At 35.4% G+C, this 26,663-nt stretch overlaps 1 protein-coding gene across 9 annotated transcripts in view; it reads right to left on the bottom strand.

Moving 5' to 3' along the window:
- Window positions 1-26,663, bottom strand: part of LOC309406178 (sodium channel protein type 2 subunit alpha) — a gene marked incomplete at both ends in the record, with an annotated part of 53,881 nt that overhangs the window by 19,625 nt on the left and 7,593 nt on the right. For 2 of the 9 annotated variants that reach the window (XM_082001236.1, XM_082001237.1), the window contains 13 exons: window positions 6,303-6,782; window positions 8,455-8,811; window positions 9,972-10,145; window positions 11,077-11,315; window positions 12,711-12,843; window positions 13,875-14,255; window positions 17,479-17,769; window positions 19,170-19,376; window positions 20,190-20,331; window positions 20,902-20,965; window positions 24,422-24,694; window positions 25,813-25,904; window positions 26,393-26,521. In XM_082001236.1, the coding sequence (XP_081857362.1) occupies window positions 6,303-6,782; window positions 8,455-8,811; window positions 9,972-10,145; window positions 11,077-11,315; window positions 12,711-12,843; window positions 13,875-14,255; window positions 17,479-17,769; window positions 19,170-19,376; window positions 20,190-20,331; window positions 20,902-20,965; window positions 24,422-24,694; window positions 25,813-25,904; window positions 26,393-26,521 (2,962 nt within the window). The remainder of the gene's footprint in view (window positions 1-6,302; window positions 6,783-8,454; window positions 8,812-9,971; window positions 10,146-11,076; window positions 11,316-12,710; window positions 12,844-13,874; window positions 14,256-17,478; window positions 17,770-19,169; window positions 19,377-20,189; window positions 20,332-20,901; window positions 20,966-24,421; window positions 24,695-25,812; window positions 25,905-26,392; window positions 26,522-26,663) is intronic. The other 7 variants (XM_082001239.1, XM_082001241.1, XM_082001243.1 and 4 more) reach the window with 7 other exon arrangements.

The raw sequence follows: 26,663 nt of genomic DNA, 5'->3' as shown, positions 1-26,663 counted from the left end.
GGATCCCTAAATTATAGTCCATTCTGTACTTTATTGCTATTCATAATTCCTTTGATCTACTTGTTTATGAGCATTTCATAAATGAAAATGTTTGCAGGAATGTTGGATGAAAGCAAAAGCATCATAAGTAGCAGTGGAAATATTTGCAAAAGCACTCCCACTGGAAGCTACTTACAAAGGCTCTTTAATTCACACATGCAATAGTGAAAGGATATTTCTGAAACAGAGCAAGGGACTGCTGTTTGTAAAGGTTAATTAAGTGAACACCAATTAACTTCAATATTAACAACTTAGTATCACCCACTATGAATCACAATATGCCAATATGATATGAGAAATTCACAAACAATCCAAAGCCTAAATTCTTGATAGTATCAAAGGATGAATATTTTTAAATCAAAATATGACTTATCAGATAAAATATTCCTTATAAGGAAAATATATACAAGACAAATAAAATATATAATAAGAGACAACAAACTATGCAATAAGTATTTTTTAACTCCAGTGATTTACCAAACTGAAAGCAGCATCATACAACTATGGTGTTGTAAGTATTATGACAATGTTTAATAAGTGCAATGTAAATCATACTGAAGCTGGGGACCTTTTGGTCCAAAATTGGTAGCTTATTTACTAGACTGCTGAACTTTATTTATTACTGATAAGATGAGATGAGAATAAGTTTAAGTTTCTCAGGACGGACAATTTTAGATGTTTGGGGAGGTAGTCAATTTGTGAGCATAAATTAAAGAGCTATGGTAAGACTGAATTGGGCCAGATTTTGCTATCAGTTTTCTCTTTGCACCTCTACACTTGTAAGTAAGAGCAGAACTGATCTCTGAATGTTTGACCAGCCAAATACCAATTTTGTATGAATTTTTTTTAACCAAATGATGGTCACATGCTTTAACTGTGGAAATTAAATTAATTTCATGCTTAATGGTGCTTCAAGTACTGCATATTAATCTCCAAAATAACTAAATGTTTATACAAGTACTGAAGAAAAGCATTCTAAGTGAAAAATAAAAATGTAACTATCAGGAGTTTGCAAGTTACCTCCATTGTAAGCTAAAATACAATAGTATGAAAGTTTTCCAAAACAGCTAGCAGCTTTTCATTATCAACACAATTTACAAACGGACTTATATAAGCTTCTGATGAGAAATATAGCTTACATGTTACATATTTAGTCTTCCTTCAAAAGGAAAGAAAACCTTTCAAAAATAGAATCCTGAAAACTTTACTATCACGATTGAGAAAGGTACATGGCATGCACTACAAAATACTATTAATATATCATGGAAAGTACAGCATCTGAACTACAGAAATATAGGGGCTGCCAATCTTGCCTGACCATGCTGTGACGTAAGTCCTGTGACTCAGCAGAGAGCAGCTGTGCATGTTTGTACTTTATTGCAATGAATGGGACAGGATCATAGCTGAATAGCATGCAGGCCAGTCAATATCCATTAAAAAGTGATTATATAGTATATATATATATATAGATGTATAACTTGCTTAGGTAACCTGTTTAAAATTGGTGACACGATGCTCTGCCTCGCTAAAAGGCACCAGAGCTGCCCGCTTGACTGATCCAGCTTGGTTCTACTCCTGTGAGAAGTAAGAATGGTAGGAAATGAAGTTCAGGACACAGCACCTCTGCCTTTTTGCGCTGAATACTGCTTAAAGTAAAATATACATTATTAAGGTGTCTGCAACAGCATTAGGAGATCCCATATTTTTCAAAGCATTTAAAAATATCTTGTAACTTGGCATATGCTGGAGTAATTACTAGCCTAGAAGTCACACTTAGCATAAAAATCTAATCATTACACAGCTATGCATGCACTACAAAATTTTCTGTATAAACCATCCCCATAGTACTTAAGGACCTAAAAAGGAAAAATTATTTTTATAGTTTCTATGCTGGACAGCAGTAATGCAGCTCATGTCCATGGACTTTTATGTATAGGACATAGCACAGTGGACTCATATTTGTTAATTGCCCTACTTCCATGGTAAAGTTTTATCTAGGATTTTTTATCTAATTCCCGTATTACATTGTATTCCCCCACTACCATTATTATGGACATAGCGATCTCATAATTAATTCTATTTTAGGTTTCAGGCAATTTTCTAGAAAATTCCTTGTAAATTTATAACTACTAGCATGTACAATATTGTATGTATATTGTATGTAGAAAGGCATAATCTAGTTAACATTTCAGACAAAATACTGGAAAAGATGTATGTTCGTAAACAAATAAAGATAAAGAATTCACCAAACTTTAATACACTTAATTAATACTTGCTAATAAATGATAATTACTTTGTTGAAATTCAGCTTATTGCCCTATACCACAGTGAGTACATGTATGCATGGGTATACACAGAGAAAAGCAAAAGCACACAGACACACACTCATTAGCATCTGGCTATCTTGAACAGAGTGTTCTCACAGTACAAGGATGTCTAAGCTGCCTTTCATTTGGGATATTGCTAATTGAATGTGGTTTGGTGGCAGTTTCTAACTTCAGTTCTTTTAATTTGTGGTATGAGCAATGAAGTGACTGGCAGATCAACACTTGGCAACAGCAGAATCATATAAATGGGAAAATATGAGAGGACAGAAATGCAAGGTACATTATGGCATGACAAAAAAGAGGAAGCCTTGAACAAAAAGCCATTTGTAGTCACTTTTTTAATTTAAAAAATGCCTTTTCTTGCTATGGATCATTTTAATGAGAAGTGGGTTATTCTTGTGACTAATAAGCCATTATTCTATATCAAAATCCATGGTGGATAGGAATTATCTAGTGAAGAGTAGGAACTAGGCTTAAGAATTAAAAAATGCACTTTTGTGATTAAAATATATTTGAAATTTAGACTCTCAATTAAGAAATATGCTCACAATGTCTTTGCTTAACTGCTGTGTCTCTCTTGAAGGTGCCTGACATTTATAAACATTTCCCTTCAGTTTTTCACTTTCAATTTCTGCAAGAGTAAGACATTTCAGTCCTGAATATGCTCAGGAGAGTTTTGGGCTTGACCAGTCAAAAGTGCTTGGCACTAGCTCATTCCTGACTGAATATGCACTTCTTTGTCTTATCACCTGATCAGTTTGCAGTTCCAGAAGCATGATTAACACACACATTTACAGGATTCACTGCCTCCAAGAATGCAATGAGGACACTGTCTTCTTTTAAATATTGTATCTGGAGGAGAAAGCTTTTCTTTTATGGTGGAAGATTAATGACTGGAGCTCATGTTTCAAATGTGGGATAATCTGATTTAAAATTTTCCCTATAGCAATTGAAACCACTATTCTTGTCACCTTGTAGAATAACACAATTGGAGTCCTTCCATTGGGAAAAGAAAATATTTACCTAATGAAGACAGTCAGCTGTTATACAATGAAGAAATAGATGCACCATTGTCACTGTGGTCATACATCTGCTAATCACCAGCCTATGGATTTGAATAAGGTACATCCTCCATCTCTTCTACTGACGTTGTGCAGTAAATAGTTAAAGATTGAGCCGTTTACAAAGAGAAGCAAAAGGAAAAATGTTGGTGATCAGGGAATTCATATGGGAAATTCAGGTTTCAGTCCCTATTTCAAGGCAGTTTCCGCATTTTTGCCACTGACTATTGACTGTTAAAAAGCCATAAACAGATTTTGTAGCAGGGAAAGATTTAATTCTCAAAACAGATGCCTTAATCATTAGGCACTACCAAAAGTCATGTTCCTTCTTGCTGCCACTATTCAGTGAATCACAAATTATTTTCTGCACAACAGCTGTAGCTTCAGTTTAAGAAATGGAGAATACTCCACCAGTACAGAACAGTCCTGTGACTACATTTATAAAACAGACTTCAGCAGCTAATTAATTTAATAATCACTAATGAAAATATTTAAATTACTTCTTTCTCAATCATTTTAATGACATAGAATATTTAAATTAGTAGAATCCAATTACACTCCCAAATTACGTTTTGCTGAGAAGTTGCCAATTAAAAATTACCAGAGCTATAATCTACTTTAATAAAACTTCAGTTAATATGTGCATAACTTCATAACTTTTAAAAAATAACAAGCACAGGACAATTTAAAACATGGTTTACTACTACCATGAGTAGTGGTATTATCAGAATCAATAGCATTATGAAAATTAATCTGACATTGATGGCAGGGGAAGGGAAGGGAGAAGCAAGAGATGAGAGAGGAAAGTTAGAAGAGAGAAGAGTGAGAAGAGAGAAAAGGAGGAGTTTTCTTGAGTGCGTATTTCTGATCATACTGGGACTTCATATTCAACATCTCAGACTGTATCTGTGTCAGAAGATTTTCTTTTGGTGTTATTCATACAGTAATATCATCTGAAGCATCATTGCCAGTTACAATATGTCTACAGAATAACAGTATCTTCTTCACACTTTCCAACTGAGGCATTTAGAATTTTTTATGAAAAATGATTAGGTTGACAGCACCCTTGAAACTGATAAATACACTATTAACTTTACAGACAAATACAGAATGACAGATAGGTATTTGTTACTTTACCAAGATAGCAATAAATATTTTGTGATGAAGAAATCCAAAGTATTCTGTTTCCTAGTACTGAACTTTAACTTAAGACACTTTATTCCCAAACTTTCAGTACATCCTCTGGCTATCACTAGTTGCTAAGCAGGGAAAAGGCTGAAAGCGATAGATGGACTTGAACATGATTAGCAGGAAAAAAGAACAAACCCAGAAGGACAGGCCTAGACCAAGAAACTATGTGATTCACAAAAAGATGAAAAATAACCTGTGCCATTACCATCATATACAATCATTATGGATGATCTCACTGATAGGTTGAATTTGACCAGATTAGCATTAGAATTTGCTGCTCCTTTGGCAGCAGTAAGTTTTGAAACAGTTAACAATGGGACAATACAACAATGGAACAGCAGAACAATGGAAGGACAGCCTTGTGTGGTGTAAAGGTGCCTAAAGAAGATTCCTTTTCTTATCCTATGTACAAAGATACAATAGAACCAGCCAAAATCCTACATTCAGACCAAGAAACTTTCATAAATCACCCTGTTTGTTACACAGAACAATTAAAGGTTAAACTACAACTTCTGCTTTGTTCTACACCCAAGTCATGGTTTTGAGGAGTAAGATAAATACTAATAACAACAATCTGCAAAAGATTTAAAGAACAATAGAGATATTTCTGACAAGAAACAAGAAAATATGACTGTGTGATGCAGTCTGTACAAAAAAGGATCTCCCAGTGAGAATTACTAGAATCTTATCCATATTTGTACCCTCAGATTCAAGTGCAAGGAAATCACTTATGAAAACCTTTATGTTAGTTTATGTCTACACTGTAGCATGCAATACCGTTCAAAAACACCCATGCTAATGCTGAGTGAACTAGCATCAGTATTAAGCATAGCATAGACCTACTGCACTTGAGGTGGTGTGCCTCCACCATGTACAATTGTGCAGGACAGAGCACTGGGTTAACACAATAATAATGGCTTCAGCATCCCCTGTAACTCACTAAGTGCTAGCGCAGATTTGTCCATTTGGCACAACATTGTGCCAGAAAGAAGTACATTTATTACAGTCAGAGTAGGTAACAGATTCAAATACCTCAAAGCTTTGAAAATGAGAATGGGTAGCCATATGAAAGGATCTTATATTGTGATATAAATCTTCATACTTTTTTTACCATAAGGCCATTACTTCACTTCTTCAGTGGATCTGCTACTGTCAGATGGATTATTAGTGATTTATATGAAATTGCTTAGTGATGCTGGTCCAGTATTCAAATGTACTTACGATGTATCTAGATTTACTTTGACTATATCAGAAAGGTTAAAAGCATCAGAACACATGGTTAATTTGCCAGGAGGCACTCCAGAAAGCAGACAAAAGAGTAAATAAACTGCAATGAAGAAATAAGCATGGTAAAACTTGCACAACCCCCCCCCATTTTGTAAGACTTTTGATATCCAGGGCTATTAATTGGTTCATTTTCCTGTTAATGATTTAACTAAATAAAATAGGAAAAAAGTATTAATTTTATTAAAAATTGTCTTATGCATCTTGATCATTACTGTAAATGCAATACTGTACTACCATCTCATTCAAAACTTGCAACCTTACATCAGTTCCTTTAAATACCATTACGAGTTTGTATATGCTGTTATACAGGAATTAATTAAAGATTTTAATTCAAGACTAGTAACCTTAGGAAAAAAAGAAAAGCATCAGAGTATTTTAAATATAGAAATAGTTTTACCTCTTTGCTTTCTTCCAGGTCTGACTCGCTGCTGAACTCCTCTGTATTTAAATTTTCAAAATCTGATTCCCCAACAGCAATTGGCACTGTCACAGTGAGACTTGGGTTGTTTATGAATGACATGTAATCACTTTCATCAACAACATATTTTTCCACGCTGCTGCCTATGCCACTGGTAGTTCCATTCCCTTCTTTAAGATAGGCAAGGTTTTTACCTATTTCTACTATTGTGTGGTTGGAAATACAGCTGTCTTTTTTGTTGTTTAGGTCTTCAAGAGGTTTGATTTCATCTAAAACTTTCTGCTTTCTAACAAAGGCTTTTTGGATGAATTCACGCACTTTTCTCTTCACATAAGCTATGCCTTTCTGAATCCTTGCCACAGCAATCTGTAGATTGTTCATTTCATTATCATCGTCTGTAGCAGCAAGGTTGTCTGAACTAAATGAGCTCAGCAGCAAGGCCAAAAAGAGGTTGAGTACCTAAAAGACAGTAAGGAGAAAATATAGGGGATCTCTTATTTTTAAGTCATAAAAGTAATTCCAATATGGGTTGTTCAATATGACATAATACTTATTTCACAGCTAGCACTTTATTTCAACGCACCTTCCTGCTATTCTTTCCAGTCCATAATCCCTCTCCCCTATATTTTATTATAACTTGCCCAAAACATTTTTAGCTTGTTTAACTTGACTAGTATAGGTGAAAATCTGAGCTGTTCCTTGCGTTTCTCGTCCTCACTGGAGGCAGTGCAGGTCTACTCCTCAAAATGGAGAAAGACACAAGGAGGCAGGATACAACATGATGTAATTCATGCAAGCTACACCTGCTGTAGTGTCCATAGGCACGGGGAATGCAGGAAGACTTGTCTTCTACGGTTCTACAGACCATAGCTTCAGTGTCTTTAATTCAGAATATAATAAACTGCAGGGGGGGTGAACTAGATCACCTATAAAGGTCCCTTCCAACCCAAAGATTCTATGATTCTATGATTTGCCAAGAATACATCAGTGTATTTTTGTTTTGAGCAGGAAAACTAGGTAAGAGATAATGAGTCCACAGATGTGATACACCTCAATTTTTAAACCTATTTCAGACTTTCTTGCATGGCATTTTATAAACATGCAAGAGAAATTTGGAACAGATGTAATTATGACAGACTATGTGCAAAACAGATTAAAAATCATTTAAATTCTATTTGTCAATTCTTCCTGTTCAAAATTGCAGAATATTTTAGAAGGTATACCACAGGAGTCTCACACTAGTCCAGTTAAATTTGGTATTTATGCCTGTGGATAAGCATATTTATAAAATTCATGGATGATACCAAAAAAAGAAGGGATGCTAGCACTCAACAAGAAAGAACTATAATTAGGCATAACCATGGTAAATTGGTGAAATGATTCAAAATCAATATGGCATTTAATTCTGAAGTACTAGAGTAGAAATGTTGGTTATGAAAAATGAAAAGTACATGTTACAGAAGGTATGAAAACCGGCAAGGTAGAAGCACTGCAGAAAAGGGCATATAGGCTGCATCAGGAAAGCAATGCTGGTACAGAAATTTCATGTGTAATTTTGGGATGTAGCACAAGGAATGTTGGGTTTAAGACATGGAAGTGTAATTACTCCACATTACTTGGTACTTTTGTCTATCCAAAATGCTGCTTGGGAGGAATTCAGAGGCCAGCAGCAAAAGGGATAAGTAGTTTAGAAATCATCATCTGTGAGAAAAAATTGAACAGCTAGGCTTATTTTGTTTCAGAAAGAAAAGACTGGAAGTGGAAACAGTAAGCCTTTAAGTATCATAAATGTTGTCATGAAGACCAACTATTTTCCATTACTGAGACCAGTCAGTTTAATTGGTTGTAAAAGGTGATTTAAGTTAGATGGTTTTTTAAAAGGCATTTTTGACTATCAGCATAATTCATCACTGATCTTACAAAAGTTATAAATTTACTGAAGATTTAAAAGAAAAGGTAGACAAACATTTTTCATCAATGATCAAGTTATATTTGAACCTGGTTTAAAGAAAGGGCAAATGAACTACATGATCTCCTAAAATCCCTCTCCAGACTTCACCTCCGATTTCTAAATAACGAAAAATAGGAAATATGTTCTAATAGTTTTAAAAAATCCCCACTGATTACGTACCACTAGGTTTCCAATCACCATGACCATCATGAAGACTGTAAGGCACATAGTTTGGCCTGCAACCTCCATGCAGTCCCACATTGTTTCTATCCATTCTCCACACAGCACTCGAAATACAATCAGAAAAGAGTGGAAAAAGTCATGCATGTGCCAGCGTGGAAGTTCACAATCACTAGAGATCTTGCAGACACATTCCTTGTAGCTTTTCCCAAACAGCTGCATCCCAACCACAGCGAAAATGAACACAATGATGGCCAGTACCAGGGTCAGGTTACCCAAAGCCCCCACTGAGTTGCCAATAATCTTAATCAGCATATTTAGAGTTGGCCAAGATTTTGCCAATTTGAAAACTCGAAGCTGCAAAACAGAAGAACAGCATACAGTTATTCATGTTACTAATGGTAATGAAATTATTGCTACACATTTCATATTTGAGTTACCCTGTGTCTAAATCATGCCTCATGTAACGTTTAGAAAAATGAAATTTGGAAAGATATAGCAAGTGTTCTGACAATTGAAAGAGGAGAATACTAAAAGGAATCTAAATCTAAACATTATTTCATGGGATGACAGATAAATAAAATATATAGATGCAAAGTTAAAAACAGAATTCTATTACTGAGGGAGAAGTCAATCCAGGCAGATACTAGACTTTTTGCAAAGTGCTATATAATGCTATACTGAGAAGCAGAAAATGGACGAACTTAAACTCCCTCTTTTTTTAAAGGGAGTTTATTTAACTTTTATTTAATGTTAAGTATTTTTTGCTTTATTTGAGGCAAAAGTTGAGCTTGATAACTAGCAACTCTAGCTTTATGTCTGTTACTGTGTAGGTCTTTTCAGAAGAGTGTTTAAACATCAACTTGCATGCTAGCCTAGTCTTCAGCAAGACCAAGGTTATTCAAGTTCCTATTCATGACAGATATCTAATAACAGACAGACAGTGGATGGACCCTTGCAGAGGATGGTAAGGAGAAGGCTGGTAGTGATGAAAAATCCCTATCCAAAGAAAAATCCCTATCCAAAGAAAAATCTTAACACTACTCTCTTCTAAAACTAACCATGCAAGCAAACTGGTAATGGAAGCCTATCAGCTAGAACTGTCAATAAACTTTTTTTAACTAATCCATTATTTACTAAGCGATTTACTAATCTTCAGTCACAGGTAGTGAGGGTCTGTGGCTCTTGCACTTTTTATTCCATCATCTAGTGAGAAAAAGACTCTAAGGGATACTACTATTAAAAAAAGTTAATCCTTAAAGCACACTGACTGCAAGAACAGAACTGATGTTGACAATGTCTTGGAGAAGAAACAGATGTTACTAAGCTAATATGTAAAACAAACTTGACATAATAGATACATGCCATCTAGTAGGTATTCAATTTTGTATTTTCTAAGTTTTTATTAAAAGATCTCCTGTCTTAGCCAAATATATAATGTAAAATGAAAAAAGTACAACATACATGCATAAATACAGAAATATAACAGAGAAAGGTATTCTATTTAGTATATTTACCAATCGGAATGATCGAAGGACAGATAATCCTTCTACATTTGCAAGACCAAGCTCCATTAAACTAAGACTCACAATAAAACCATCAAAAATATTCCAGCCCTCTTGGAAATAATAATAAGGATCCATAGCAATTATCTTGAGAAACATTTCTGCTGTGAAAATTCCAGTAAACACCTGCAAGGAAAATACATTAAACTCAAATACTCCAGTTTAATGAGAAAATATTAAAAACATAAAACTAAAGGTATCAGCTCTTGGTGAGTTATATCTTCAGCCAGCAATCCATGATAAATCTAAATAGCTTCTCTGCATTGCCGTACATTTGGGTTAGGAATTAAATTCAGAATTGAAGCCTACATATGCATCACAATGTTTGGTTTCCAAAGAAACAGAGGTAAATGGGAAAAATATGGTTTTCATCTAGCCTACTAATATGCATGTATAAATACCAATACACACAATCTCTTCTATTTTAATGCTCAGTTTTTCCTCCTTAGATCTCATCATTGCCCTTGGGACATATTTTTATTTGTAGGGATAAAGAGAAGTTTATGAGAGGGACAATTATTTTAGTAAGAAAAAAAATTATGCTGAAAGTTGAGCACAACTATTCTTCTTCAGGATGACCTGCAGAATACACTGTCATGCCATTTCACCACTTCCTGCAGAGCTGCAGTAAATCTACCATGCTTACTGGGTCTTTCCCCTCTACAATTCCCTGAACACCCAGGACCTCAAGAGGTGCTAGTGAGGAGAGGAACAGGTGTGGGAATGGAACTGAAAGTTCTTATGATTTGTAAGTATCCATCCAAGAAAAAATACTAGATAAATTCCTTTACCCAGCTTCAATGACAGAAGCTGAATGTTTTTAAAAATCAAAATGCATATTGACTCAATAAATCTTACTATCTTTTGCTCCATTAAGCAAGAGTGGCGAAATCCACAAATGTTGACAAAGAGGGATTCAGTACAGCTTAAATTTAAATTCAACCATCCCAAGCTTATAAATACCTGCTCAACATTTTCTTTTAAACATATGTACATAGGTCACAAAAGCATTATTTAAGAAAAATGCATTTCACATGGTACATCGTGAAAGACTTACAAGGTTTCCTACTGAAAGCACACCACTAAACTGTTCTGTCATTGGATAGTGCTCCATGGCCATGAACAGGGTGTTCAGAACAATGCAGATAGTAATGGCCAGGTCAACAAATGGGTCCATCACAATCAAATTTACAATATGTTTGACTTTCAGCCAGGGAGTACAGCAGTCCCAAATCAAGCAAGTGTTAGCAAATTTGTACCAGCATGGTGGACATTTCTGTCTGGATTCTTCCAGTTCTAGAGAAAAAAAATGAAAATAACATTTTAAATATATTTCTCTACTCCAGTATCCCCTGAGTATTTCCTTGAAGCCTAAATGCTGTTTTCTAAGGTACTGTTGATGTTGTAGACCTTTTGAAACCAAGGCTATTGTCAGTCAAAAGAAATCACCATTAAAAATAATCTGTCCCACTATGTTTTAAATTTGATGTAAAAAAGAATACTAAATATTCAAGAGATAAAATAACCATTCACAAGCGAATGCTACATAAGATGCAAAATAGAAATTTGTCTTAGAAATCTGGCATACAGGCTGGGTGACGAGTGAATTGAGAGCAGCCCTGCAGGGAAAGACTTGGGGGTATTGGCGGATGAAAAATTGAGTATGAGCTGGCCACATGCGCCTGCAGCCCAGAAAACCAATCTTATCCTGGGCTGCATCAAAAGAAGTGTGTCCCGTTTACTCGGCTCTTGTGAGACCCCACCTGGGGTACTGCATTCGGTTCTAGGGTCCCCAGCATAAAAAAGACACGGACCTTTTACAGCAGGTCCTGAGGAGGGCCATGAAGATGATTAGGAGTCTGGAGCACCTCCTGTATGAGGACAGGCTGAGAGAGTTGGAGTTGTTTAGCCTAGAGAAGAAAAGGATTTGGGGATACCTTATAGCAGCCTTCCAGTACTTACAGGGAGCCTACAGGAAAGATGGGGAGGGACTCTTTGTCAGGGAGTGTAGTGATAGGATGAGAGGTAACTGTTTTAAACTGAAAGAAGGTAGATTTAGATTAGATATTAGGAAGAAATTCTTTACTGTGAGGGTGGTGAGACACTGGAACAGACTGCTCAGAGAAGTTGTGAAGACAACTATTTAGACAGTATTGTGGTCCACATGTGCAAAACTGCTCATTATTACCTACAGTGATTTAAGCCTCAAAGTAATGTTTTGTCCTTTTTTACAAGTAGTGGCTTAACTCCATGATTCAGATTCGTTGTATCTAGCCTTGCAGAAAGAACAACGTGATCCTTCCTTTGTGAAACAGCATGTCTGTTGAATTGGTAAAAGGGGATTTTTCTACTGCAAGAAGCATAGCCATTTCAGTAATCTAAAAAGAGCTTTTACCCCAAAACGTAACTTCTCTAGAGAAACACTGCATTTATCAATTGCTTTCTGCTTGCATTCAACTTGGAGGTTTGCCACTTCTCCCTCAAACCTATTAAGTCAATTGAAAGCTTGACTGCTTTTCCAAAAGTATCAGTCCATCTTAAAAAAAAAAAATACTACCTCTATATACAAATCTCATCTTGCCTGTACCCTTTAGGCTGAAATAGTTGCCTTAAAACAACAGTACTACTTAATGTATCATATATTTAATAGCACTTTATGGCATTGTCATACAAAAATTCTGTGTTACATACCCTCCATTGTGTTTGTAAGCATGCTGGCTATACTCATGGCTCTTTGCCTTGCACTAGGATCTGTTAGGTAGTCCATAGGAACATGATAAGAACTAGACCGTCTCTTTCTTAAGTCAGTTTCTGTGGTAGTGCCCTGAAAATAAAACATTGATAAAACAGCCTATTGATTGTTCATTTAATAAGAATAACACCGTAAATTATTATAGAAGTACAGGGGTTTAAAATACTCTGCTGTCCTGCACCATGCTACATTTATGTCATGGTTTTGCAATAGACTAACGTATGCCTAACTCTCTGAATAGCAAATAGTCAAATACATCAGTAAGATTGCTCTTGTGCTTAAAGAATATTTTTTAAGTATTTTGCTGAAACAGAGCTCAGACATTAAAACAGATTTTAGAATATAAACAGGTTTTAGACTATAAAAAGTTCCACAATGCTTGTCAATGAACTCTGCCATAAATATCTTTCTAATTAAGCAGTGAAGTCTTTTTCCAAACATGAAAATGCACAGCTAGCAGTAAAAGCACAAAGAAAAAGTGTATTTTTTTAAGATAACTCTTAATTTAGAATAAATTATCGATTTTCTAGCACATGTTTTCAAACAACATGAAAGAAAAAAATATTTAATAATGTTGACATCACCAAAAAAAATACCTAGAAAAATTAACTCTGTTGAAGGAACACTATCACAACCCATGTAAGTTTTACTATCAGTGTTACATGAAAAGTTTCATATATGGTCAGCAAGAAGTTAAATACTCATTTAATATATTCCATTAAGTAAATATAATTGATTTTTCTTTTTGATATCATGTCTGATATACAAATACAAAACCTTCCAGTTAAGTCTTCAGTTTGCATAATGAATTAATGGATGTAAGACTACACATACTACATTTATTCAATGGTTTACTATGCTATTCTGTTAATTCCCAGTAAATTAGCATATATTTTCACATATTTAGTTAATGAGAGCTAGACAATTTCAGCTTACTTCTGGAATTAAGAACTTCTACTTCAGTTTACAACTGGAATATATGAAAGGAGCATTCACAGCTTGGCTAGAAAGGGAATCATTCCCAAGTGACTAAATTTTGTAGAAACAGTAGCTGATCATACAGGGAGAGGACATCATGCCTGAGCTATTGCAGACTTCCTTACATTGCTAGCAGTGGCTGCTTTATCAATCATCACCTCTGGCAGAAGCTGTCCAGTAGGTGACGTCAGAGCTGGCGGCCCACCAACTAAAGAAACTACTCCATTGCAATCCACAGTGCTGTGCATCTTCCCATTTGCTGGAAGGGCGGGTACTGTCCTGGATGACCTACTGGCCTGACTAATGTTACTGTTGCGCCGTTCACCGTGTCTATGAGGAACAAAGAGAGAATCTCTTCTGCTCTCATTGTCTTCAAAAGTGCTGTGCTCATCATCAGCGAAGTCATTTTCTGATCCTACATCCTTTGCTCGACCTCTGAAGCTGAAAAGACTGGTTCTGCTATTGCGCCTTGGGGAAAACAGGGAGCCACGAATGCTCAGCAAAGACTGTAGGCAAATAAAAACAATGATTATCAGATGAAAATCCTTTTAAATATAAGGTTTTCATACAGAGGAAAAAACCACAGTGTTAATATGTCTTAAAGGGTAAGGTCATCTACAAAGAAATGAACTGGTACAGCCCCCCCAATACATTCCCTTTTGGGTAGTAAACAAAGAGCACATAAGTGACAGACAAAGACTAGTTACTTTACTAATTCAACTATGTGAAGTCATTTGGTTTAATTAGAGTAAAAGAAACTGCTTGACGGAATTGTTTCCTCTGCCATTCTGCCTGTTTTATTACCAGCTGTTCATAAACTGAGTAAGCACATCTAGACACTACTTAACCAAGGTTGGCATTACTCTGACAGGCTGAGTAAATAACATCTTAGGCAAATTTTCCATGACTCAGTCTGCACACAGAGGTAGCTCACAAATACTGCCTAGTTTAAAAAACATACATATTTTTTCAGATACTGGTCAAGTAGGCCACAATAAGGTTTTAATTTCTTTTTTAAAGTCTTAGCTACCCTGTATATGCAAAGATATGATTGTAATTTGGTATGAACAGTCTCACTAATCTTCATCAGTTTACTCATGTGAGTAGATGGTCTGTTATGGGAGGATCTTTTCAGGATCAGAGTCAAAATATTGCTTTAATCTTGCAAATAATTACACATGCTCTTAACTTTAATTCATATTAGTGATTCTCTTGATTGATTAGTATTAGCACCTGCTTTCACCCAAGACCTCTATGAACAGCAGAGGTGATACATGACAAAGCAGTGTCTTTGTTTCTCTTCTGCAACTTATCTTCATGGACCTGAGCCCCATTGTTCTAGGTACTGTAAAATGCAGAACAAAAAGGCACTCTGCAAAGAACTTATCATCTAAGTGTAACACAACAGATGGGTACAAAAAGAAAGAGAATACAAGGAGGCAAAATTGATGGGTATGATAAACAGTGGTCTTAGCTCACCTGAAGTCACTTCCCTGTCAAGCTTTCTTTAGGCAGCATGGTAAAAGAGAGTTTTAAAGAGGGATTTGAGGAAAGCAATGAAGTGTTCTGTGGAAACTCATGGGAGCTTCTTCCAAGCGTGAGAGGCAGCACACCAGAAAGAGCTCAAAGAAACTAGTTTGAAAATTTAACAGGAGGTTATGAATGCTGGCATGGGTCACTCAAAGCTGGGACTTGACTAGTTTACTGTTAGTAGACAAGGTGGGTTGGGAAGAACTTTAGGCACGTACATTTTATGGTGTTAAAAGAATATCTTTAGGTAGATATGTTTACTGGCAGATTAGGTAAAAGCAATGAGATAGGTTAGTGGTCTTTGCAACAACATTCTTGATGAATACAGCAGTAATTGGGACATGGAAAGAAGTCCAAGTTAAAAATTATTCACAGTCGTGGGTCCAGAGTAGAGTTAAAAAAAAAAAAAAAAAGAGAAAGAAGGGAAGTAGCAAAGGGCCTTGTGGAAATCCCTTAGAAAACTGTCAAAGGGGTAAAAGGACCTTCTAAAGCACAACTAAACCAGGAGAATTGAGAGGAGATGAAATCATGAATGTTAGGAAAAATAAGTTTTCAAGAAGAACATAATGGTCAGTTACATTGAAGGCAAGTGAAATGTCAAGGAAAATGTCAAAGGTGACATATAAACCTGAGTTTTATCTAGGAAAAGGTCATTAAAAACTGGTGAGTGGAATTTCTGTTTAGTGGCTAGAACCCAGAATGAAAAGGAACTAGGGTTGGAAAACCAGAGGGGAAGTGATTGCTAGACTGTCATAATAAACAGCTGTATATGAAGTTGGAGATGAAAAGGTAAGAGAAGCAAGTTGTATGAGGAACGCTTCATTTCTTACAAGATGGATGAATTGAGCTGCAGATGAATAAGGCTGCAGTTTGAATGAAGACACAAGCAAGAATATGCACCTAAGGCATCAGATGGGTCTTCAACATGAAGTTGAAGTCAATGGATATAGGTGTGAAGATTTGTATAAGGAACAGAATGAATCATGGACTAACTGAATTCAGCAATGAAGTCTTACAGAGATTAGTTAGATACTTAACAACATAAAACAATGGCAGACCAGAGGTGTGGTGGTGGTGGTGATGCAGTACTGTTAAAAAAGGAAGTATGTTAGGAAGCGAGTGGAAGGAGGAGTTAACTTGGCAGAAATAGGAAGCTAGAACTACTGTATTCCCACCACAGTCTGATCTAAGGAGGACAGTCCTTAATAAGAAAATATTGGATGAAGAGGTCTGAGCTTCTTTGAGAATGGGAGCTGGAGAAAGCGATACATGAAGAGAAGATGAATGCTCATGATCTGTTTAGGGATGAAACAGGCTTTCCAGGGACAGTAATAGAAGAGGATTAAAAAGGAAGGCATGAGTTTAGTAATAGTGACTAAAAAGAGGGAGAAAGCAAGTCATAAGGACCAGGGACAACTGAGAAGGTGGGGATAAAAGGAAGAAGCATATTGAGGCACACAAAAGGGCAGAAAAAGGACAGAATGGATATGAGATCTGGACTTGAAGTGCTGAAAGAGTTGGAGGTGGGCAAACGAAGAGCATCTCTGAAAACTATAGAAGGGATAACATAACAAAACTATTAAATTATATAAATGTCTGGATGGGAGGTGCAGATGGCACTCAGTCACCGGCGTTTCTAAGAGAACACATGCAAGGACACATTGCCACACATATTTCGAACTTCTTTAAGATAACACAATTAATGGTTGCACATCAATTAATTTGCCAAATTTCACATGAGCATTTATGCAATTTCTACTGGGTTTTTTGCATCCCAAGTTTAGTACTTTTTTCATTTAAAACACGAAATTCCTTTCTATGTGTGCGCTGAATATTGAAGCCACTGATCATGCTGAATACATCTGTCTTGATGGGGAGATAGGTCCATTTTCATTAAGAAACTTAAAATACAACTAATTTTAATTAATACACATTATTTTGATTTTTTACGTATAAATTCAGAATAAAAACAAAATCTCTCAAATTCTTATAGAATCTTATAGAATCAAAATCTTACAAGAATTTGAGAGAATTACATTCTTATCTTTGGCTGCAAGTATTCACTTGGTCATACTTTGATTTAAGATATTAAAGAATCTGTGGTATCTTTTGCAAGAATTGACCAAACTACTTTACAGGATTTTGTTTATATGATGAGTGGACAACAAAAGTGCTTAAGAGGTAATAATACTATGGTACCTGGTGTGGGGAAGAGAATCTCTTTTCATATGTCAGTCTGTTCCCCTCAATGGAAAATCGGAAACCTTTCCTTTTGATGCTGTCCTCTGATTCAGATTTGTGACATTCTTCCCCATCCTTCTCCTCGCCTTCAGATTGTTCCTTTTGCTTTTTTTTCTTTCTTCTATTCCTCCTCTCTTTAGCACTCTTTGAGCTCAGTTTTGACGCCTCAGAAGAACTTTCGGAGAATCCACCTATTCCACCTACTCCACTATAATCTCTTGAGTCAGCTGCCGCAGCTGCTGCTGCTGCCTATACATACAAGCACATATGCAATTTACAACATTTATACAAACACACACCACACTCTATTTTAAATTTATTGCCATTCTTAAAAAAATAATGATTTTGAAGTAAAAGCAATGGTCCCACTTCACTGAACCCAGCATATCATAAGAGGCAGAATTTGTGAAACACCACAGGAACCATAATTTGCCACTGCTCCGTAAACCAGGAGTTAGAGCAGTCCAAGGGAAAACTGTGCTGTCAGAGCACCAAGTTAACAAGCATCTGTTTTAGACTGGAGCAATATGTAGCAATGAATTTTGCACCAGTATATAAAAGTAAGGAATCAAGGCTCAAACAGGAAAAATCCCTGTTAACAGGAAGCACCACTTTCTTACACGATTTTGCTGGATTTTGAATACTCTCTACTCTATTAAAGATCTGGTGTAACATTGTTTATTTCAGTTTTGCAAATCAGAGATTTCAGTTAAACTGCAGGCTATTAGAGACCTGTTGCTGTTTGAAGTTTCAAACATTTGTGGAGGATTTGATTAACATTTATTTATAAGTTGTGGTAAAAAACCACAACAGATACCAACTAACCAACCAACCAAAAAAACTCTACTACTGACTTTAGTCATTTGCTTACATGGAAGACATACATTCTGCTCTATGTGGCCCCATGCCAAGCAGATATTAGCAACTATTATCCTATTAAAGATTTCATAGTCTTCAAAAAAATGAAAAGTAATTTCAAAGCAGGACGTAATCATCATGTCTGTACCACAGAAGTGTTTTGTCCAGTTTCTCCACTTTTTCCAGTTTTTTTTAAAACTGGAACACTATGGCTTTCTGCTGAGAGAGCTGGGGAAGGAGTAGAAAAAGCCAAATGTTGCTGAAGCAAAATATTTCTCGCACAGCACCTACAATAGTTTTGCTTCTGTTACTTAAATAAGCAGAATTACTGGTGGTTTTTTTCCCCACATCTCCATCTCCATTTTACAGAATCACAGAACGGTTGAGGTTGGAAAGGAACCTCAGGAAGTCATCATGTCCAACTCCCCATCACAGGCAGGGTCATCTAAAGCAAGCTGCCCAGGACCATGCCCAGATGGCTTTTGATTATCTCCAAGGATGGTGATTCCACAAGCACTCTGGGAAACTTGTTCAAGTACTCAGTAAAAAAGTTAATTTCCATCTCCAATTTGAAAATCCAGTATTATAGCTTATTGGTTATCAGTTTTGTCACAAATTAACAGGTTCACTCAAGCCAGCAGAAACAGTGCAATGGAAAACATTAAAGACTGTTTGGAAAATGAAGGAAATATATTGTTAAGAGTAGGGGATTAAGAGTGTTCTCGTATGTGGACATAAAGCATCTGATCACAATTACAAAGGGAAGAAGGAATTTTACTTTACAGGGATACCTGAGCTTCTTCCTGTTGCTTTTTCAGTTGTTCCAGCATTTGCTGAAATTCTGCTTCTTTCTGTTCTGCTTCTTCCATGGTTGCTTGATTCTGTTCTTCATAGGCCATGGCAACCACAGCCAGGATCAAGTTAATCAGGTAGAAAGAACCCAGGAAAATGACCAAAACAAAAAATATCATGTATGTTTTCCCGGCAGCACGCAGCGTCTGGAGAAAAAGAGATAATATACATTTTTAGCAGATTCTTAAATACTGTTGCATAATATGGTAGCATCTATGTTACAATCTAGAAATACATTATAAGATTGCTTTGTGTTAGCACAAGAAAATTTAGTTACTTTTTCCATATACAAATAGTTATATCCTGGCTACATGTGCAAAAATCCAAGTTTCATGTCTACTATGGTCAAGGTAAATAAGATTCTGTAGCTTGAATACTGCAGAACTTCTACCAATGAGAATCTGTAGTAGCAGTTGCTGCCCCCACTATACATCTACATTATAGCCTTTAAATCTAACAGTAGTGGGGCCACTCCCTGGCATCTTACCTTCTTGTCTCATCAGTCCCAAACTACAATGCCACAAAGACAGTGCAGTATACAAAATGTCACACCGCACAACATCACTGTCCTTCAGGTTAAGGATATGTGTAGTTCAGGGACAAGACATAAGCTTTTCAAAGACAACATATTTGTACTAGACTGCAAATCAATTTAACTAGCATCTATTTACAGCATGTTTGGGTAAGCTTTAACAACTTAAGTTCATTTACTAATTTGTAAAAAGAAACAATAATGCTTAACCACCTTCATAAAATAGCAGCTATTTCTTATTATATATTTGAGTAGCACAAGGAAACCTAAATCATGAACAAAGGCCCTATTGTTTTAGCTTACATATATGAAATAAAAGATGATTTCTGTCCCAAAGGCCTTAGGGACACGTGAATGAAAATAACTATGCAAGTACTATGTAGTAATGGTATTGGTGATGGTGCCGTTTATTTTAATAAGTCCTCACCAGCTGGTAAAGATTCTCCCAAAAGTCCTGAGTCATCAACCGAAACAGTGACAAGAATGCCCAACTGAATGTATCAAAACTTGTGTAGCCATAGTTGGGGTTTCTACCAGCTTTCACACATATATATCCTTCTGGACATTGACTACAAAAGAAGAGGAAATGCTATTTTTAACAACTACTCTAAATTACGATAGGCTATAGTAAATCATAAAATTGTTCAGGAGTACCAGTTGCTAATGAAATTATGAACAAGTAAAATTTTATTCTACATACCTAAGATAAAAATACATTATCTTATTGGTTTTCAATTTTTAATTCCATTTCCTAATGATATTTCAATGCTTTAATAATAAAACTAATAGTAATCTACCCTTCCCCACAATTTGCCATATGAACACATCTCCACTAGGACAAGAGAAGAATGTCAACTAGCATGGCGGATGATAAACAGTTGTCAGCAGGCTGGCAGCAACATTTATGCACATAGCGTTCATGTGGTTACCTTTACAAAATTAGCCTAAGATGCTGACGAAAGCGCTTGTGTAAACTCAAATCATATAGATGGTTATATTTAGGTATAGCTTCAAATGCAAAACACTGGTAAGTTGCAACTCTATGGTACAGTTGATATTGAAGTTGACTACCTGAGCTATTCTAGAGTAGGCAATTATTTTTCTTGATGTATAATGAAAAATGATGACCATTTTCTTACCCTGCATCTGAGCTATTGCCACACAGTAGAGCATCATTTTGTCCTTCCAAGAAGTAGAAATGACCTGTTTTAAAAAAAAAAAAAAAATAAAAAGGTGATGAGAAAGACATCATTTGTACCTAATGGATATAGACTTTTACACTTTAAAGAAATAAGCAGAGCTAATAAACAGTTTAACTGCAATATAGAATGATTAGGAATGAAAAAAGCATGGAAAATACTGTTTTGACAGGAAAATTACTTTCTACAGTGTCTTGAAGTTCTCCTTTCTTTAGAAAATAGAAAGGTAGTCATACAGCTAATTCTCAGTAACCTACCCAAATGAATAAGATACAATGGGTGGAATACCAAATTGTGTATGTCAGCAAATGAGCAAACAAATACCAGGAAAATGAGACAAAGGATGAGGGTGATTCCCTGCCTTTGTTCATGCATTTAGATATACACCATTTAGTGTTATTCATTTATAATTATTCATTACATGCTATTTTGTCCATATATTACTTGAAAAAGTACTGAAACTTTTTCAGCAAGAAATTGCTAACTGGATCTTGACTTGAGCAGCTGAGGGAGAAACCAAGCTTTTATTGTACATTACAAAAAATTACTACAGAAAATTCTATAGCAGTAGAATGTACTTGAAATATCTATATGTATTTTGTTAATAGGCTAACTATTAAAATGAGGTAAAATATAATTTAAAGAGATGGAAGTCTTAAAAGCCCCCAACACATTCTTTTCTTTTCTTTGTCCTGCTTTGAGGCAGAAAGGAAAAACCAATTTGCCATCAATTCCTAGTTTGGGATATTTATGGTAAAATGGGAATCTCTAGTGGAGATTTTTAGGTCAGGTGGCATATTAAGCTAAAGTTGCCAAAATTAGGTATGTTCTGGCTGTTCCCAGGAAGCAGATGGTTCCTTGAGAGTCACTGCCAGCTGGCATGGACTAGCTTAGCTGGCATGAACTAACTGAGGGCTAATGTTAAAGAGACAAGCAGGGAATTGCAACCAGTTCCTGTTGACTGCTTCTACTTTGTCACCACCAGTATACAATAGAGACAGCAGTAAATCCACTTTTTTTTTTAGAGAGATATTATGTGCATAATCTATGCATCTGCAATCTATTCTCAGGTATCAGATAAGAAAAAAGTGGATTTTCAGACATTCTGGTGCTCATACAGTCATGCCCTGTGAGAGATCTAGCTGCTACTTAAAAAGCTTAAAAAGTTTAAAGATGCAGATAGGCTCCAAGAAGAATTTTCAAAAGTGTCTGTGGGCCTAATTCACATTGTTATATGACACAGCTCCTCCTCTGGTAAGCAGAGCATCCAGATAAACCATCCAGGCAGCTCAAGTCTTCAGACCACTATTTTGGAAAACATACAAATAATAATTTTTCAATAAGAAGATGATAATGATAAAGTAACAAAAATCATCAATATGAGTTTATAAAAAATATGACATATATAAAAGTATTCCTGTCTCCTGCCAACTTATTAACAGGACAATAGTGATGGGTACGAGTCCTACATGACACTTTCATAAGCAAATAAAGAAGATATGTTCTGGCTGGACTCATCACAAAATACTTGAAAAAAGATTCTCAGAGAGCAGTTGCCAGTGGCCCTATGTCAATTCATAAGGGCATCTTTCTGAAGATCCTCCAGGGATCTGTGCTATACACGGTTTTCATAACAAGTTTCATTATCAACTCCAGACATGAAATAATAGAAAAAAACGCATCAAGTATTCTGAAGACATCAAGCTAGGAGAGAAGATGATTGAAATTTACAATGATCTTTACAAACTGACAAGCTGGTCCAAAAGCAATTGGATTTACTTTAACAGAGACAAGTGGAAAATGTTACAGTTGACAAGGCAAAATCAAATACGTGAATGCAAAATAGGCAGGATCTAGCTGCAGCCACTGCTGTACAAAACGATGCAGTGACTGTCACGAACCGCAGGTTGACTATGAATCAACAATATGGTGCTGATATAAAAATGATGTAATTTTGAGATGTGTTAATAGGAATGTTGCATATATGGCACGAGGTAATTACTTCTAATTTGTACCTTTATTAGAGGAGTAAGTACCAGATTTGAGCATCTCATTAAAAAAAAAAACAAACAAACAAAAACCATAACAACAAAAAAAAGAAAAACCAAAATTGCATACTAATTGGAAAGAGTCCATTAAAAGCAAAAAAATGTGAAAATAGGTATAGAAAAAGCAAAAGAGAAAATAGGATTGCTTGGTTTAGAAAAGACAAGAAATAAAGATAACAGTTTTAAAATATCATAAAGACTAAAATAATGTAGTGTACAATTATCTTATTTCTAAGGCCATAGGAGAAGTAGTAATACATTCAATTGGAAGTTACAAAAAATTAGGTTAGATACTTAGAAAACACTTTCTATTTGTGTGATGTAGTACCAGAAGCAGCTAAAGGGGAAAGGACTGGAATCTGTTCTTCAGATGCCTTAAGAATAGGTTATCATCCCAAATCTTCTCCCAGATGACATTTCTATGATACTACAAGCATGCTGAAATAAGTATATTAATAGATTATAAGGCAATGAAACTTGTATCCAAAAGCATTTAGCTGTTAAACTGAGGTTTCCTAACTTTCAGTGATGCAGGCATCAGTTAAAAGACTTATACAGACTTCATAAAAAAGCTAAGATTATGCCTAATTACAAAGTTAAAACCCTAAATACACTAAAATAAATAGGAGAGACTGAGTAGATAAATAGGAGAGACTGAAGCTATTTACCATTATGAAAGACAGAATAGCAATCTAATATAGATATGTTCTGAGTTGTTCCATCTATATTTTAAACAATTTTTGTTAACATAGTAGTGACATTAAATATCTTAAAATGGTGAAAATACTGTATTATGAGGTCCAAAGGAGACCAAAATGCTAATTTCTTTGTTTTCCACAGATAAGAAACAAATTGAAAGATACATAATATGGAAGCTAGTTCTTATTTTGCTAGAATAACAAGCATGGGATAAATCACCAGTACTCTCATCAAGGTGTGTCTGTGCTGTGCAAGGGAGTATGGTGCCTCACCAAGTTCCAGAAGAAACAATGCAGCTTCATTTACATGCTATGGCAGGATTCATGAGCTAACTTACGTTCAAATGTGGATTTATGATATCGGGCATTATCTTGCACTAATGTGGCTATATGATTTCAAATGCCGTATTATGTCATGATATTTCAGGAGGCTTGAAGCTAGCATGGAAATTTCTGCTTTGTGCTGCAGCGTGGATTTACTCTAAAAGTCGTATTCAGTAAAAGGTAAAAAGATATTTTGGTACCCAGTACAGTATTATGAGTATGTTAAACTACATTATGACTGTGATTTCATTTATTACACAAAACGACTGCTTTTATGTCTCTTGGTCGGATTACACAATTTAAAATGCAATGGAAAGATACTGATGTTTTTGCATCTGTTTAAAAAAATTCCAGAAAATCAATGCAGTAGATGATATAATTAACTCTTACTTTTGTCTTCGATGTACTCATCCCAGTTAAATGTTGTCATTGTTGTATTAATAAATGTACCATTTTCACCTATAGAGCTATTAAAGTAGGAAATAACAGTTGTTTCAAAAGTAGAGTTGTCTGGAGGCCACTGCAGGCATTTATTCCTCAAGTTGCCCATGAACAGCTGTAGCCCTATTAGTGCAAATACACTCAGACAAAACACAGTCAGGATCATAACATCTGAGAGCTTCTTCACAGACTGAATTAACGCTCCCACAATAGTCTTCAAGCCTGCAAAGAGAAAAGATTTTTATTATGATGTTGAAGAGATACTAAACACACAAAAAATTATGTGATTTTTCCTGATAATTTCATGCAAAATGACAACTAAATGAGTCTAATATTTGTGATACAGTAGTTTTCATGAAAGCCTTATTACTTGTGAAGATGAATGAAAAGCTGTAAGTTTATGCTTACTTTATAGTGAATGAAAAGCTGTAAGTTTATGCTTATTTAATAGTGTACAGAAATAAAAAGTAGGTAATACCAAACACATTGTTTATGCCAAAACAAGTGATTTTATTATTCATGCTATATCTCAACCCTACATAGAAAAGCATTGTTTACTTTTGCTGATGCTTCTTGCCCAAACCTTTCTTATATGAACCTTTTAAAAAGTATTCTGCATTAGTAAACCCATTACAAAGACATTCCAAGTGCATATTTGAATATCATAATAATCTTCTTACAATATAAGAGGGGTGATGGTTTGGAGAAGAAAGACATCTTTAAAACAATACCCCATGCATGGCCCATGCTATCCTTTAGAGTTTAATTTCTTATACATGACTTAAAACTGAATTAAGTTGCTATATCAAGTGCCTGAAATAAATGAGAATATTTGCATCAGTATGAAAGCTTAAGATTAACTTGTATTTAAAACATGTAAAGGAAAGCTTGATGTCATAAGATGCAAATCACATAGGCTGTTTACTGCAAATCTCATGCAAGAATTTGTTAAACTCAAAGGCTGATTTTTTTTTTAAAGAAAATACAACTAATATAAGAAAAGCGAGAATCAATTTAAATAAAATTACTTGTCTTGATTCCCGCTTTTTTATTTTGTTAATAAAGTGTAGCAAACAAGGCTTATGCTTTAAAAACATGAGTACAGCCTTTTGTAGAACAAAAGTCAGCCTCAGTGTTTAACCTAGCTCTCACCTGGAATGACTGATATTGTTTTCAAAGCTCGGAGAACTCTGAATGTTCTCAACGCTGAGACATTGCCCAGGTCCACAAACTCTGTCACATATCTGTAATAGGGGAGTTCACACACAAACACAATGACAGCACACAAATAACAGTTGGAGATACGAGGGGCCTAACACCTTACACCAACTACTTCTTACCTGGGATTACAGAAATAGTTTTCAAAGCTCTCAATACTCTGAAAGTTCGAAGAGCTGAAACATTGCCTAGGTTTACAAATTCTGTTACATACCTGTAGGATTAAATCACAGTTACTCAGAATTGAGGCAGATTTTATCCTATTTGCTTGTGTCTTTGATCAAGACCTCTTCACCGTTCACTGTATTTTGCCTGTGTTATAAATATGCTTCTGACCATAAATTAAGTTAAGTTTTATCAAAATAAACCACATTGACTTGATGTTTGAAGCCTAATCTGGTCAGCTTATAGCAGGAAGTCAAAAGAATTCCTTTAAGACTGGTATGCAGAAAGGAGACAGGATATGAACAGTTCAGGCTTGATGGCATTCACAATCCTAAGGGGCTGTCACACCATGCTGGCCTCTGCAGCCCATGGTTAGTTAGAAATACTAAAATGTGTAAAAGAAGCAGAAGAAACATATTGAAACTGCAGGAAGTCCAGGCTCCAAATGTTCTGGCTGACAAAATATGAGGCAAATTTTAGTCACTAACTTCATGCTATCAGAAATATTTTTTTATTAAAAAAAAGTGGAAGACTTACGCAAATGTAATGACAGTGAAATCTAGCCAATTCCATGGGTCTCGAAGAAATGTAAAATCTTCTAAACAGAAGCCCCTTGCAAGAATTTTAATAAGTGATTCAAAGGTATAAATTCCAGTGAATGTGTATCTGAGAAAAATATGCAAGACAGAGTTTATAGAAACATACACATTATCTTTACACATTATATTCTCTAGTTGCTTTATTCTCATTTTCTTCTCTTTAAATGGCATAGGGATTTAATGGAAGTTACAATCAACTTTAAATATCT

The sequence above is a fragment of the Phaethon aethereus genome (assembly GCF_964289735.1).
Source record: "Phaethon aethereus genome assembly, chromosome: 6".
NCBI lineage: Eukaryota > Metazoa > Chordata > Aves > Phaethontiformes > Phaethontidae > Phaethon > Phaethon aethereus.
This window is presented reverse-complemented; position numbering and strand designations above follow the sequence as displayed.